The following is a 17,066-nucleotide window of genomic DNA, read 5'->3' on the forward strand; positions in this document are numbered from 1 at the left end:
TTCTGAAATTTCATATGTACTTACAGCACCTATCATGGAGTGCTATATCTTTACTTCATACAAACTATTTTAAACATGCACAGGTGAGCGATACAGGCCCTCTGGGCCTCTTGTTAGGATCATACTACTGTAAAAAACCTTGTTTTTCTAACTTTACAGGTTACCCATTTCTCTCTAGTACTTGTAGCCAAAGATTTCAACCCAGAAAAGTATAAAGAACTTTGTAAGATATTATCGAATAAGTACCAGACCTCAGGAAATCCTGCATCTATGTTGGAATGTTACCTAAGTGTGTTTACTAGAGGGTCGTGTTCCACAGACGAAAATGGTCGCTTTTCTGCCAGAGAATATGACAATAAGAAAGCCTACTTAAGGTCAGAACTAAGAGGTAAGTGATCCTTTAATTCATGAAACCATATTGGTTTTAATAAAAGCCTCATCACATAGGATAGATCTTTATCTAAACAAACAGAGCTAGAAAGCCGCTGTTTGGCACCTAATTTATGTGAGGCCTCCTAGGGTTTATTCTTACTTCAGACAATTTATTATTTTGTTAAATTTCACATAAGTTATTCAATTCAAAGACGCTATCATACATCAACGAACAGACAAAGACGCTACCATACATCAACGAAGAGACAAAGACGCTATCATGCATCAACGAACAGACAAAGACGCTATCATACATCAACGAACAGACAAAGACGCTACCATACATCAACGAAGAGACAAAGACGCTATCATACATCAACGAACAGACAAAGACGCTATCATACATCAACGAACAGACAAAGACGCTATCATACATCAACGAACAGACAAAGACGCTATCATACATCAACGAACAGACAAAGACGCTATCATACATCAACGAACAGACAAAGACGCTATCATACATCAACGAACAGACAAAGACGCTATCATACATCAATGAACAGACACGTGTACAAAATCTATCCCAGCTACATTAACTTCTGCAAACCGAACCCTCCCAAAACTGGCTAAATGTTTCTGTCCCATGCATGGTCGGCTTAGAGGATTTTAATTGTAAATACAATCATTATAGGTTGTTGGTTGTATATCCATATTTCCATAGACATATAGTAAGGACACCGGTATATTTCCATAGACATATAGTAAGGACACCGGTATATTTCCATAGACATATAGTAAGGACACCGGTATATTTCCATAGACATATAGTAAGGACACCGGCATATTTCGCTTCATCTTAATAAAACCTCATGAAATTAAAATAGACCCTAAAATAAGTTAAGACATGTATGCATATGCTCAATATAATTTTTTCTTTCAAATATGATGCATTTCCTGTATGGAAATACAGTGTATGGTTGCAATTTTGTGAACAGATCCCCACACTTTCCAAGAAATTTCCACACTGACAATGAAGGAGGGGGTAATCCCAATATCTATAAGCATTCATATAGCTGGACTTGGTAATAAAGGGGAAATGTAAGATCGACGTTAAAGAGAACAATATTAGGGTGACTTAAATTTAAGAAGAAACCCATGTCACAAGGGGGATGGAGATATCTTCAAAATTTAGAAGAAGCAGCAAATCATCACTTATTAGGATACCCCTGTAATTCTGCACCCAAAGTGGAGTGAATGGCAGTTATTAAATCGTGGGCTGTTATTGGAACCAATGAGTATTTCTATTCAAACTGTCCTTTGTCTGTGGTCAGTGGTCTGTTGTTTCTATTTCTCAGCAAATACTGGAGGGATCTTTCTCAAATTTGATACTTTATGTATGAATACATAATATGTAATTAAACTTCACATGATCGTGAACTGTTTATGTGTCTATGTTTATAGGTTTAAACCTGTACATTCATATTTGTACAGTTTTAGCTCACCTGGCCCAAAGGGCCAAGTGAGCTTAAGCCATAGTGCAGTGTCTGTCGTCCGTCCAGAAACATGCTGGCATGGGCCCATAACATGCTGAGATGAAAGGCTACTAAGTTTGTTAAAATGAATGAACTTGACCTATATTCAAGGTCAGAGGGGTCAGATATGTTTTAAACCTTTAGACAATTTCTTCTGAACAACCAAAAAGCCAAAAATGTTGATATTTGGCCAGTAACATGCTTGGATGAAGGGCTATCATTTTTGTCAATGTGAATGACCTTGACTCACTTTTTTGGTCTCATTTGGTCAAATGTGTATAAACCTTTAAATTACCTAATCTCATAAAGATTGAGTTTGATAAAGTTTGTTCTACGTAATGACCTTGTTTGACTTTCAAAGTAACAGGAGGTGAATGTGTTTAAATCTTTTAACAGGTTCTTTGAAAATGACCTATTGTCATAAATATTGATATTTTGCCTGTAGCTTTATTTTAGTCCACATTTAAGGTTACAAGTGTGAAATTAATATTATGTGAGTGATACTTGCCCATTGGGCCTCTTGTGTTTTTCTCAGCCTGATAATCTATTTCAGCATATTATTCTTATGACAGTTAATGATCCCCCGCCCAAATGAGTTGGCTTGGTACATACAAACCAGTTGCATTATTTTGTCTGCATCCTGTAGAGTTTCTGGGCTATAACTCAAATCCATTCAAGATTACTTCATGAAACTTTGTACTTTTGTTATTGAAGAATTCTCATTTTTGATTTTTTCCTGTTGCTATGGAAACAAAAAGCCAGAAATGAAAAAAAAAATCTTTCTGGAGGAAATTACAATAACCGTTAGGTAAGATAATTTCACAAAAAATTATAATTACAACAGACCAGTTGTTTAGTAGTGCCTTTTACTATAGGGATGTTTCCATATTTAGCCCACCATCATCAGTTGGTGGGCTATTCAAATTGCCCGGCGTCCGTCGTCCGTCATTCCGTCCGTCCTTAAACAATTCTTGTTAGCTCTATTTATTAGAAAGTCCTGGAGGGATATTTTTCAAATTTCACATGAAGGTTCCCCACGGTCCGTATTTATGCATATCATTTTTTGGGACTGATCACAAAACCAAGATGGCCGACAGCCAGCAATCTTTAATTTGCAAGTTAAAGTTTGTTATCGCTACTTATCAGAAAGTCCTGGAGGGATCTTTCTCCAATTTCACGTGAAGGTTTCCTATGGTCCATAGTTATGCATAGCGAATTTTGGGACTGATTGGAAAATCAAGATGGCCGATAGGCACCAACTTGAATTTTCAGAGTTAAAGTTTGATAGTGCTATTTCTCAGAAATTACTGGAAGAATCTTTTTCAAATTTGATATTCAGGTTCCCCGTGGTCTGTAGTTGTGCATGTTTACCTTTGAGACGGATTGGATTAACAAAATGGCCGACAGACGGCCATCTAGGATTTTGAAAGATTAAGTTAATTCTCAGAAACGACTTGAGGGATCTTTCTCAAATTTGATATATAGGTTCTACTTGGTCCTTCGTTGTGCATGTTTTATTTTGAGAGTGATCATAAAAACATGATGGTTGCAAGAAGAACTTAACAGATCTTTCTCATATTGCACCCAGATTGGTGCTATTTCCGTAACATTAAGTACTGTACTAGTAAATATGTGTAAAGACAAACTCACTTTGAAGGTTGTCTTTTATACACAGCAGTATGAGTTACCTCAAAGTGCATTTACTGTTTCCATGTCTCAATCAAACAAGATAAGAACAGAAAAGAAGAGAAAAGATCGAACTGACATAGAACTAATGAAGATGGTACAATGGTGGGCGCCAAGATCCCTCTGGGATCTCTTGTTTTGAATTTATTTTTGTTGCCATGGAAACAAATGGCCAAAAAAGTAAATTATAGGTATAGTTATAACTGCATCTCAAAAACCTTTCAAGTAATTAACTCCATTAACCTTTATACAAATCTAGCAATATTAGCTATCCGTGAGATTTCTTTTTAAATATTTACCTTTAAAAAATTAATAAAAAATATAAAAAATTGTTGTTTCTGGTGCATATGTCCAGAACCATTGAGGATAACTTCATCTAGCTGCTAGACCTTGATGTTTCTCCTGTTAGTCCTACCATGGTTTCACAATACAGGGTCAACCATGGATCAAGTGGCTAACAGTGTTTACAACAACTATATATAGTCAAACCACCCTATAAACCTTTATCAAACAATGGGTGACTGTGCTTTGAACATTGACCACAGTTAACGCTGGTCATGCAGTCACTTGCCTGTGAGATTTCTAGTGTGTTTTTGTCACACTCCCTCTATCATTATCTGCCCCCCCCCCCCCCCCCCCCCCCCCTTTTTGAAATTTGGATTGTCTTTCATATTTCCATCGGCCGGCGATCTGAAGTCTGTGCCCTTATTATTTTGTATAACTCAGTAAATATTGATTTTCTTTTATGCAGGCATTATAGAAACGTTTGGGATGTCTACGGTAATTATCTACACTGCCTTGATGTTGAAGAAAAGAATCGCAGTGTACTACCCTCCTGACCAAATACACCAACTTTTGATGTTTGTCAGGTAACAATGGCCTCCCACGATTCAACTGTATAGCGACAGATATCAAATATAACGGCTTTAAAAGCAACAGGGTAATTGTAATCTTTGTCAGGAAATATTTTAAATAAGAAGGCGAAGTGAAATGTCAACTCTGTGAGGTCAAACTAGATATTCCAGTGGGATGTTCAATATGCTTGATCATCTGAAGTCTTCAAAATCCTAAAAAACTCTCAAAATCCTCAAAAATCCTCAAAATCCTCAAAATCCTAAAAAATCCTAAAAAAAAGTATGCAAACATTCACGGATAATTTTGTCTTACATTTGTGTAGATGTGAATATTTATTGAATGTTAGTGAAGGTATTGATTGAACTTACTGTCTGTTATTATTGCACTTCAAACAGTTATTAAGTATTCGATTTTATTATTTTCGTGTTGATAGGTTCCTGTCCAAGATTGCGAGTTTTGAGAGAACCAATTATTTTTTTGCGAGTATTCATTTTTGTAGATATTTGCATCAAATACTGATGGCCATTGGAAGTCCCATGAATAAATGCAAAAAATGAAGTTGTGAAATTTGAAGTAAACTGAAAACGTCAGTAGTTTACAGGAAAAAGTACAGCAAAATTTAATGCAGGTTTGGAAAGTCATTGGTTAGAAAGCAGCCTCTGACCGCTAGGTCTCTCACCATTACATGTACCTCTATTTGATCAGACTGTAGTTAATGTTATAAATGAAAACTGCCTAGCACATACAAACATATAAGGATCAGTTAGATGTACTGATGCTGTACCATCTCATAAATGTATGTTATGAATGATAACAAATCTCTTTATCCTATACACTTCCTGTATAACTTATTATAGATCACTTCCCGCGCTGGTTTGGCATCGGCAAAACTGGAATATTGCTTTTCCGTTCCTAGAACTGAATCAACAGGAACTGGATATGCTAAAGGGAGCTAACTGCTATGTAGCCGGATTTACTGACGCATCATTAGAAGGAAGGTTGGTATTACCGTATCGTTATTCTCAGCTAACCTGGTGGAAAGGACTGAGCTTACAGCATACTGTGGGGTTGGTGGTCAGCCCATTTGCTGTCTAATTGGGGGAATAATCCTTTCACTCACGACCAATTGGTAGAGCATAGAACTTGTATTTTATAGTTTGGGATTTGACCAAGTGTAGGCACTTGGAAGCATGGTCTCGGCTAAACATGTGCATGTATCTACTCTTTGCTTAGTTATTTCCCCAGCAATTGGGGTTTGGGGTGTTTACTGGATCGGGTTGTCTGTTCATCTACATTTTTAGCTCACCTACCGGAAGGGCAAGTGAGCTTATGCCATGGCGCAGTGTTCGTCGTTCGTCTGTCAATTTTTCCTTTAAAACACTACATTAAACCTGTGGGTGTGGCCCCCCTGGGAGCAGAGAAGCCGGGTCCAAAAGGGGAAATGGAGGTAAAACCTTTAAAATCCTTCTTCTACAAAAGAGATTAAGGGATTTTATCCTTATTAAGTCTGGAGTATCCTAAGGCCAATGGGACTCAATTTTGTGTAAACGGTGGGAATGGCCCCCAGGATAAAGGGGCAGGGCCCAGTAGGTAAAACCTTTTTCTACCATAGGGATTACGAGATTTTATCCCAATTTTGTCTCCATAATGTTGTCTAGTAGTGCCTGTTACTATTAGGGTGTATACATTAAAACAAGATGGCCACCAGGCCGCTATCTTGGACTTTGACATTGAAGTTTGTTCTCCCTATATCTCCAGAAATACTGGATGGATCTTTCTGAAATTTCATATGTACATACAGTACCTACCAAAGAGTGCTATATCTTTACCTCATATCAAGTACTTTAAACATATCCAAGTTAGCGATACAGTCCCTCTGGGCATCTTGTTGTCAAGACAACTCTTCCCTACAGTTTTTAGCAGAATTTCATGAAACTTCACTCAATCTGAAGTTGTACACCCACCATTAATATTTTTATCCAGCCATCAATCAGTAAGAGCTACCTCCCTAGTTAAGGCCTTTTGTTCTGGAAAAAACTATTCATAATTAAAATTCTGCCATTCTGGTGACAGATCTAGTTAGTACAGGTGGGGATATAAGTATGCCATTCTGATGACAGATCTAGTTAGTACAAGTGGGAATATAAGTCTGCCATTCTGGTGACAGTTTTAGCTATTACAGGTTGGGATATAAGTATGCCATTCTGGTGACAATTCTAGTTAGTACAGGTGGGGATATAAATATGCCATTCTGGTGACAGTTCTAGTTAGTACAGGCGGGGGTATAAGTATGCCATTCTGGTGACAGGTCTAGTTAGTTCAGGTGGGGATATAAGGCTGCCATTCTGGTGACAGTTCTAGTTAGTACAGGTGGGGATATAAGTATGCCATTCTGATGACAGATCTAGTTAGTACAAGTGGGAATATAAGTGTGCCATTCTGGTGACAGTTCTAGTTAGTACAGGTGGGGATATAAGTGTGCCATTCTGGTGACAGTTCTAGTTAGTGCAGGTGGGGATATAAGTATGCCATTCTGGTGACAGTTCAGTTAGTACAGGTGGGGATATAAGTCTGCCATTCTGGTGACAGTTTTAGCTATTACAGGTTGGGATATAAGTATGCCATTCTGGTGACAGATCTAGTTAGTACAGGTGGGGATATAAGGGTGCCATTCTGGTGACAGTTCTAGTTAGTACAGGTGGGAATATAAGTATGCCATTCTGGTGACAGTTCTAGTTAGTAGAGGTGGGGATATAAGTATGCCATTCTGGTGACAGTTCTAGTTAGTACATGTGGGGATATAAGTCTGCCATTCTGGTGACAGTTTTAGCTATTACAGGTTGGGATATAAGTATGCCATTCTGTTGACAGATCTAGTTAGTACAGGTGGGGATATAAGTATGCCATTCTGTTGACAGTTCTAGTTAGTAGAGGTGGGGATATAAGTATGCCATTCTGGTGACAGTTCAGTTAGTACAGGTGGGGATATAAGTCTGCCATTCTGGTGAAAGTTCTAGTTAGTACAGGTAGGGATATATAAGTCTGCCATTCTGGTGACAGCTCTAGTTAGTACAGGTGGGGATATAAGTATGCCATTCTGTTGACAGTTCTAGTTAGTAGAGGTGGGGATATAAGTATGCCATTCTGGTGACAGCTCTAGTTAGTACAGGTGGGGATATAAGTATGCCATTCTGGCGACAGTTCTAGTTAGTTCAGGTGGGGATATAAGTCTGCCATTCTGGTGACAGTTCTAGTTAGTACAGGTAGGGATCTATAAGTCTGCCATTCTGGTGACAGATCTAGTTAGAACAGGTGGTGATATCAGTGTGCCATTCTGGTGACAGTTCTAGTTAGTACAGGTGGGAATATAAGTATGCCATTCTGGTGACAGTTCTAGTTAGTAGAGGTGGGGATATAAGTATGCCATTCTGGTGACAGCTCTAGTTAGTACAGGTGGGGATATAAGTATGCCATTCTGTTGACAGTTCTAGTTAGTAGAGGTGGGGATATAAGTATGCCATTCTGGTGACAGCTCTAGTTAGTACAGGTGGGGATATAAGTATGCCATTCTGGCGACAGTTCTAGTTAGTTCAGGTGGGGATATAAGTATGACATTCTGGTGACAGTTCTAGTTAGTACAGGTGGGAATATAAGTATGCCATTCTGGTGACAGTTCTAGTTAGTACAGGTAGGGATATATAAGTCTGCCATTCTGGTGACAGATCTAGTTAGTACAGGTAGGGATATAAGTGTGCCATTCTGGTGACAGTTCTAGTTAGTACAGGTGGGGATATAAGTATGCCATTCTGGTGACAGTTCTAGTTAGTACAGGTGGGGATATAAGTATGCCATTCTGGTGACAGTTCTAGTTAGTACAGGTGGGGATATAAGTATGCCATTCTGGTGACAGTTCTAGTTAGTACAGGTGGGGATATAAGTATGCCATTCTGGTGACAGTTCTAGTTAGTACAGGTGGGGATATAAGTATGCCATTCTGGTGACAGTTCTAGTTAGTACAGGTGGGGATATAAGTATGCCATTCTGGTGACAGTTCTAGTTAGTACAGGTGGGGATATAAGTATGCCATTCTGGTGACAGTTCTAGTTAGTACAGGTGGGGATATAAGTATGCCATTCTGGTGACAGTTCTAGTTAGTACAGGTGGGGATATAAGTATGCCATTCTGGTGACAGTTCTAGTTAGTACAGGTGGGGATATAAGTATGCCATTCTGGTGACAGTTCTAGTTAGTACAGGTGGGGATATAAGTATGCCATTCTGGTGACAGTTCTAGTTAGTACAGGTGGGGATATAAGTATGCCATTCTGGTGACAGTTCTAGTTAGTACAGGTGGGGATATAAGTATGCCATTCTGGTGACAGTTCTAGTTAGTACAGGTGGGGATATAAGTATGCCATTCTGGTGACAGTTCTAGTTAGTACAGGTGGGGATATAAGTATGCCATTCTGGTGACAGTTCTAGTTAGTACAGGTGGGGATATAAGTATGCCATTCTGGTGACAGTTCTAGTTAGTACAGGTGGGGATATAAGTATGCCATTCTGGTGACAGTTCTAGTTAGTACAGGTGGGGATATAAGTATGCCATTCTGGTGACAGTTCTAGTTAGTACAGGTGGGGATATAAGTATGCCATTCTGGTGACAGTTCTAGTTAGTACAGGTGGGGATATAAGTATGCCATTCTGGTGACAGTTCTAGTTAGTACAGGTGGGGATATAAGTATGCCATTCTGGTGACAGTTCTAGTTAGTACAGGTGGGGATATAAGTATGCCATTCTGGTGACAGTTCTAGTTAGTACAGGTGGGGATATAAGTATGCCATTCTGGTGACAGTTCTAGTTAGTACAGGTGGGGATATAAGTATGCCATTCTGGTGACAGTTCTAGTTAGTACAGGTGGGGATATAAGTATGCCATTCTGGTGACAGTTCTAGTTAGTACAGGTGGGGATATAAGTATGCCATTCTGGTGACAGTTCTAGTTAGTACAGGTGGGGATATAAGTATGCCATTCTGGTGACAGTTCTAGTTAGTACAGGTGGGGATATAAGTATGCCATTCTGGTGACAGTTCTAGTTAGTACAGGTGGGGATATAAGTATGCCATTCTGGTGACAGTTCTAGTTAGTACAGGTGGGGATATAAGTATGCCATTCTGGTGACAGTTCTAGTTAGTACAGGTGGGGATATAAGTATGCCATTCTGGTGACAGTTCTAGTTAGTACAGGTGGGGATATAAGTATGCCATTCTGGTGACAGTTCTAGTTAGTACAGGTGGGGATATAAGTATGCCATTCTGGTGACAGTTCTAGTTAGTACAGGTGGGGATATAAGTATGCCATTCTGGTGACAGTTCTAGTTAGTACAGGTGGGGATATAAGTATGCCATTCTGGTGACAGTTCTAGTTAGTACAGGTGGGGATATAAGTATGCCATTCTGGTGACAGTTCTAGTTAGTACAGGTGGGGATATAAGTATGCCATTCTGGTGACAGTTCTAGTTAGTACAGGTGGGGATATAAGTATGCCATTCTGGTGACAGTTCTAGTTAGTACAGGTGGGGATATAAGTATGCCATTCTGGTGACAGTTCTAGTTAGTACAGGTGGGGATATAAGTATGCCATTCTGGTGACAGTTCTAGTTAGTACAGGTGGGGATATAAGTATGCCATTCTGGTGACAGTTCTAGTTAGTACAGGTGGGGATATAAGTATGCCATTCTGGTGACAGTTCTAGTTAGTACAGGTGGGGATATAAGTATGCCATTCTGGTGACAGTTCTAGTTAGTACAGGTGGGGATATAAGTATGCCATTCTGGTGACAGTTCTAGTTAGTACAGGTGGGGATATAAGTATGCCATTCTGGTGACAGTTCTAGTTAGTACAGGTGGGGATATAAGTATGCCATTCTGGTGACAGTTCTAGTTAGTACAGGTGGGGATATAAGTATGCCATTCTGGTGACAGTTCTAGTTAGTACAGGTGGGGATATAAGTATGCCATTCTGGTGACAGTTCTAGTTAGTACAGGTGGGGATATAAGTATGCCATTCTGGTGACAGTTCTAGTTAGTACAGGTGGGGATATAAGTATGCCATTCTGGTGACAGTTCTAGTTAGTACAGGTGGGGATATAAGTATGCCATTCTGGTGACAGTTCTAGTTAGTACAGGTGGGGATATAAGTATGCCATTCTGGTGACAGTTCTAGTTAGTACAGGTGGGGATATAAGTATGCCATTCTGGTGACAGTTCTAGTTAGTACAGGTGGGGATATAAGTATGCCATTCTGGTGACAGTTCTAGTTAGTACAGGTGGGGATATAAGTATGCCATTCTGGTGACAGTTCTAGTTAGTACAGGTGGGGATATAAGTATGCCATTCTGGTGACAGTTCTAGTTAGTACAGGTGGGGATATAAGTATGCCATTCTGGTGACAGTTCTAGTTAGTACAGGTGGGGATATAAGTATGCCATTCTGGTGACAGTTCTAGTTAGTACAGGTGGGGATATAAGTATGCCATTCTGGTGACAGTTCTAGTTAGTACAGGTGGGGATATAAGTATGCCATTCTGGTGACAGTTCTAGTTAGTACAGGTGGGGATATAAGTATGCCATTCTGGTGACAGTTCTAGTTAGTACAGGTGGGGATATAAGTATGCCATTCTGGTGACAGTTCTAGTTAGTACAGGTGGGGATATAAGTATGCCATTCTGGTGACAGTTCTAGTTAGTACAGGTGGGGATATAAGTATGCCATTCTGGTGACAGTTCTAGTTAGTACAGGTGGGGATATAAGTATGCCATTCTGGTGACAGTTCTAGTTAGTACAGGTGGGGATATAAGTATGCCATTCTGGTGACAGTTCTAGTTAGTACAGGTGGGGATATAAGTATGCCATTCTGGTGACAGTTCTAGTTAGTACAGGTGGGGATATAAGTATGCCATTCTGGTGACAGTTCTAGTTAGTACAGGTGGGGATATAAGTATGCCATTCTGGTGACAGTTCTAGTTAGTACAGGCAGGGATATAAGTGTGCCCTCTGGTTACAGTTCTAGTTAGTTCAGGCAGGGATATAAGTATGCCATTCTGTTGACAGTTCTAATTAGTACAGGCAGGGATATAAGTGTGCCATTCTGGTGACAGTTCTAGTTAGTACAGGTGGGGATATAAGTCTGCCATTCTGGTGACAGCTCTAGTTAGTACAGGTGGGGATATAAGTCTGCCATTCTGGTGACAGTTCTAGTTAGTACAGGAGGGGATATAAGTGTGCCATTCTGGTGACAGATCTAGTTAGTACAGGTGGGGATATAAGTCTGCCAATCTGGTGACAGTTCTAGTTAGTACAGGTGGGGATATAAGTCACAGTTCTAGTTAGTACAGGTGGGGATATAAGTCTGCCATTCTGGTGACAGTTCTAGTTAGTATAGGTGGGGATATAAGTGTGCCATTCTGGTGACAGTTCTAGTTAGTACAGGTGGGGATATAAGTATGCCATTCTGGTGACAGATCTAGTTAGTACAGGTGGGGATATAAGTATGCCATTCTGGTGACAGATCTAGTTAGTACAGGTGGGGATATAAGTATGCCATTCTGGTGACAGATCTAGTTAGTACAGGTGGGGATATAAGTATGCCATTCTGGTGACAGATCTAGTTAGTACAGGTGGGGATATAAGTATGCCATTCTGGTGACAGATCTAGTTAGTACAGGTGGGGATATAAGTATGCCATTCTGGTGACAGATCTAGTTAGTACAGGTGGGGATATAAGTATGCCATTCTGGTGACAGATCTAGTTAGTACAGGTGGGGATATAAGTATGCCATTCTGGTGACAGATCTAGTTAGTACAGGTGGGGATATAAGTATGCCATTCTGGTGACAGATCTAGTTAGTACAGGTGGGGATATAAGTATGCCATTCTGGTGACAGATCTAGTTAGTACAGGTGGGGATATAAGTATGCCATTCTGGTGACAGATCTAGTTAGTACAGGTGGGGATATAAGTATGCAATTCTGGTGAAAGTTTTATTAAAAAACATCCAGCATTTAGAGTATATCCGATGTAAAGATTAAGAAAAATGCCAGCCTGTGAGAAAGAACAAAAATGTTATTGCGAAAAATCATGACAATATAATGTCAGTGATGAAATATATTCTAATAATGGATTATTAAAGTTATGATTTTTTTAGGAAATACTAATCATGAAAAATGTAGAAATTACTTGTCAACTTCTACAAATCTTAAAGTCTCTAAATTCTTTGATTTGACTTCAACTGAAGGCTCTGGTAGACTCCTATAAATCTGTTAGTCACCATCGCTTTCATAAATAAGAAGAAAATTGTGTTTTGAAAATATTCTTTTGCTAATTTTTAGTTACCGAAAAAGTCTCAGTTGATCTATTGCGATTTTCTTTTGTCCTGTGTTGAGCATCCAGATTCAATTCACATTTGTATGAAGGTTCAATGGTCAAGCAAACCTAGATTGTGAATTAAATATATATATACCTCTGAAAGTCCTGAAGGGCGGGTCCAATTTAAGTGTAAAATTGGCAATTTTTTCAATATTCTTCTTCCTCAGACCCAGATACACTGTAATCAAATACTCTTCATGGATGGAAGGGTCTTAAGGTGCTTTATCAAATTTGTGAATTGCATTACCCCCTTGTCATCCATTGGAAGGGGGTATAGTTTACTATAGAGTTCTAAATAAAACTTTTTGGGTATGATTTGCTTAATTTCAGTGGCAAATAATTCAAACTTGGTTGAAATTATCATCCTGTGATTTTAGTTTGATATTATGAATATGAAGACCCAGATTCCCTTCTTGGGACCTAACAAAAAGGGGCAAACTGGCTAAAATTTCAAGAATCTTCTTCTCCAGACCCATATTTGCTAGAATCAAATACTGTTTATTGATAGAAAGGTCTAAAGGTGCTTTTTCAAAATTGTGAATTTTCATTACCTCTTGGTCACCCATTTCTTCCTGGAGAGGGTTAAATTATACAACAGTAAAACCTTGCTTACTCGAACTAATGGGGTCCAGATCAATAGGGATCAACTGGGTGGTTGGGTGTTGTAGTGAATAGCCACTTGCTTTTCACCAAGGCGGCCGGGGTTCGATTCCCCGATCGAACAAGAAAAGGTATGGGGTCACCTGCCAACCACGTGGGTTTTCTCCGGGTACTCCAGTTTCCTCCCACATTTAGACCCTTTGCATGCTAACATCCGGGCCAACAAGAATGATTAATATAAGTTGAAATAACCTGTATCATAATTGTTGTAAATAAATCAAGTTTATATTATATATTTTATATCAATAGTTCAAAGAATACACAGTATTCAACAAATTGAAGGTTTGTTTGACATTGTCATGTTTTGATCAGGTGGGACGGCAGACAGCATGAGCACTGCAAATAGCAGAGTGTAGAAGATAGAAGTAAAAAAGGGGTTTACCAAAGATGACAACATTAAATAAGATTTAAAATTTCTCAACAATGAAAACATATAGTCTTTGGTAGTAAGAAAGGAAGTGAAGAAGGTGTATAATTATTATGTAAAGTACTTGTCGTTTAGACATAGTCGCCTTACTGTATAAGGCTACGTTAATTTTACAGAATAACAAAACTAGGGAACTCATCATTCATTTTAAAGAATATGTTGAATCCCCATTATTTTAATATTGATGTTAACTAATTACAACATACTCAAGTTTAAATATCTTTAAATATGGTTGAAATTCTGCTATGTGACCACAATCTTTGCCTCGAGGAATGTTGATGGCACACGGTAAGTGTGATACACAGGTGTGACTACCTGTTTGACAAATGGGTATTCAAGCAGTGGCAGTTCGAGTAATCTGAGGTTAATTTACAAATAATATTTAAGAACACAGCCAGGACCTAGCCAGCTATTCGAGGAACAGGTTTATTCAAGTAATTAATGCGAGTTCCAGTAAGTGGGGTTTCACTGTATATAATTTTATTATTTCAGTTTTTCTGAAAATTGCCAGCTTTATATATGATGTATGTTAGTTACTCCCCCACATTGTTTGTCAAGGAAACCACTATCGAAAAGCTTCATTCAGATTACATGTATCTGTTTAATCTGCATTATACCTCAGGTGACCGTTAAGGCCCATGGGCCTCTTGTTAAAACAACACCTTGTATCAGAGTGGGAATAACTTGTGACATTATGGAATTTGTTTCAAGGTTCTGTATTTTTTTCTCTTCTTTCTATTTAAGGAATGACTTGTACGATGTTTACGTGAGTCCAATCTCGGGACAGGTCTCCATAGCAACACAAGCCAAAGGTTTGTAAACTGACATATTTCATGTCTCCATAGCAACACAAGCCAAACATTTGTAAACCGACATATTTCAGGTCTTCATAGAAACACAAGCCAATTAAGATTTGTAAACTGACATATTTCAGGTCTCCCTAGTAACACAAGTCAAATGTTTGTAAGCTGACATATTTCAGGTCTCCATAGCAACACAAGCCGAATGTTTGTAAACTTACATATTTCAGGTGTCCATAGCAACACAAACCAAAGACTTGTAAACTGACCTATTTCAGGTGTCCATAGCAACACAAACCAAAGACTTATAAACTGACCTATTTCAGGTGTCCATAGCAACACATACCAAAGATTTGTAAACTGACATATTTCAGGTGTCCATAGCAACACAAACTAAAGACTTGTAAACTGACATATTTCAGGTGTCCATAGCAACACAAACCAAAGACTTGTAAACTGACATATTTCAGGTGTTCATAGCAACACAAGCCGAAGACTTGTAAACTGACATATTTCAGGTGTCCATAGCAACACAAACCAAAGACTTGTAAACTGACATATTTCAGGGGTCCATAGCAACACAAGCCGAAGACTTGTAAACTGACATATTTCAGCAGCTGTTATGGCCCTATATTGAAGAATTACACACAGAGCATGTGAAAAATTCGAACACAGGAAGGACACTTATGAAGATCAGAAACAAAAACTGTTTTAGGGACTAGAAAAAGTCTTGTTTATTATGAAAAATCCTCAGATATAATATTCTGCATGGAGGAAAAGTAGTAAATTCTGCCCTCTAAATTTATAATTCTTGTGTGCCAAGTAGTTAAACTGGTACCAGCAATTATAACGTGAACACAGAAAATATGTATAACAAAGATGCTGAAGTGTAATTTACAAGTGAAGTAAGTTAGTTACAGTTACATAATACATGTAACAGCTATACCCGTTTCTGTGTTCCATCAGGAAGCTGTTTATCCGCTCCAACCTATTTTAAGCTGTCCTGATTCCTCTCTAGGATCACCTGTGTTCCATCAGGAAACTGTTAACCCGCTCCGACCTATTTTTAGCTGTCCTGATTCCTCACTAGGATCACCTGTATTCCATCAGGAAGCTGTTTACCCGCTCCGACCTATTTTTAGCTGTCCTGATTCCTCTCTAGGATCACCTGTGTTCCATCAGGAAGCTGTTTACCCGCTCCGACCTATTTTTAGCTGTCCTGATTCCTCTCTAGGATCTCCTGTGTTCCATCAGTAAGCTGTTTACCTGCTCCGACCTATTTTTAGCTGTCCTGATTCCTCACTAGGATCACCTGTATTCCATCAGGAAGCTGTTTACCCGCTCCGACCTATTTTTAGCTGCCCTGATTCCTCTCTAGAATAACCTGTGTTCCATCAGGAAACTGTTAACCCGCTCCGACCTATTTTTAGCTGTCCTGATTCCTCCCTAGGATCACCTGTGTCCATCAGGAAGCTGTTTACCCGCTCCGACCTATTTTTAGCTGTCCTTATTCCTTTCTACGATCACCTGTGTTTCATCAGGAAGCTGTTTACCCGCTCTAACCTATTTTTAGCTGTCCTGATTCCTCTCTAGGATCACTGCCAATTGATCTGTGCTCCTTATCCATGTCACCCTTCTGTCGAACAATTCCTGAATTAATTTCAGCATATCCGGAGAATCAGCCGTTTCCTCTGTATCTATTAAATAGCTGTTTGTCAACATGACTTCCACCTGACAAAGATATTTAGCTTTCTGTTTAGCTAACTCGATCATGCTATGTGTCTGTTCCGTGAATCTTCATTTTCTTCAAAAAAATATTCAGAACTTTTGACTGGTTTGTAGTTCAGCCAATGTGTCTCTTTACATGACTGGGTTTTTACTGTGGTAGTAAATGTTGCTCCTGTATACTTTACTCGTTAGTGTATTCATGAAAAGGACACATTGTAGCAAACATGTCAAAATCGATGACATCTGAATGTTTACGGATCACAATCGAGTCTGTTCTGGTTGACAATCTCGTATCCATATATTTATTCCATTGTTATGATATATGAAATTAAAACTTGCAGGATACATTTGGGAAAATGCATACACGATAAGATATGACCAACAATAAAATCTTATATGAAGCCAATTTTCAATCTGTCGGCCTAATAACTTTCTCTTGGTTGACACAACACAATGTTATTACGTAAACAGATATCCAGAGAGCTGTATAATACATTGTATATGTAAGCAGTTTGTTGATGTGCGTTTCAATATCAGTATCATTCACATGTTTATTCGTCCCCTTTTTACTTTCCCCTGCATCT

At 38.9% G+C, this 17,066-nt stretch overlaps 1 protein-coding gene across 3 annotated transcripts in view; it reads left to right on the forward strand.

Moving 5' to 3' along the window:
* LOC110460041 (protein FAM45A-like) overlaps nucleotides 1-17,066 on the forward strand; it is a 36,219-nt gene that overhangs the window by 8,406 nt on the left and 10,747 nt on the right. For all 3 annotated transcript variants that reach the window (XM_021512740.1, XM_021512739.1, XM_021512741.1), the window contains 4 exons: nucleotides 160-388; nucleotides 4,345-4,462; nucleotides 5,306-5,446; nucleotides 14,699-14,766. In XM_021512740.1, coding sequence (XP_021368415.1) covers nucleotides 160-388; nucleotides 4,345-4,462; nucleotides 5,306-5,446; nucleotides 14,699-14,766 — 556 coding nt within the window. The remainder of the gene's footprint in view (nucleotides 1-159; nucleotides 389-4,344; nucleotides 4,463-5,305; nucleotides 5,447-14,698; nucleotides 14,767-17,066) is intronic.

The sequence above is a fragment of the Mizuhopecten yessoensis genome, unplaced genomic scaffold, assembly GCF_002113885.1.
Source record: "Mizuhopecten yessoensis strain PY_sf001 unplaced genomic scaffold, ASM211388v2 scaffold10309, whole genome shotgun sequence".
Taxonomy (NCBI): domain Eukaryota; kingdom Metazoa; phylum Mollusca; class Bivalvia; order Pectinida; family Pectinidae; genus Mizuhopecten; species Mizuhopecten yessoensis.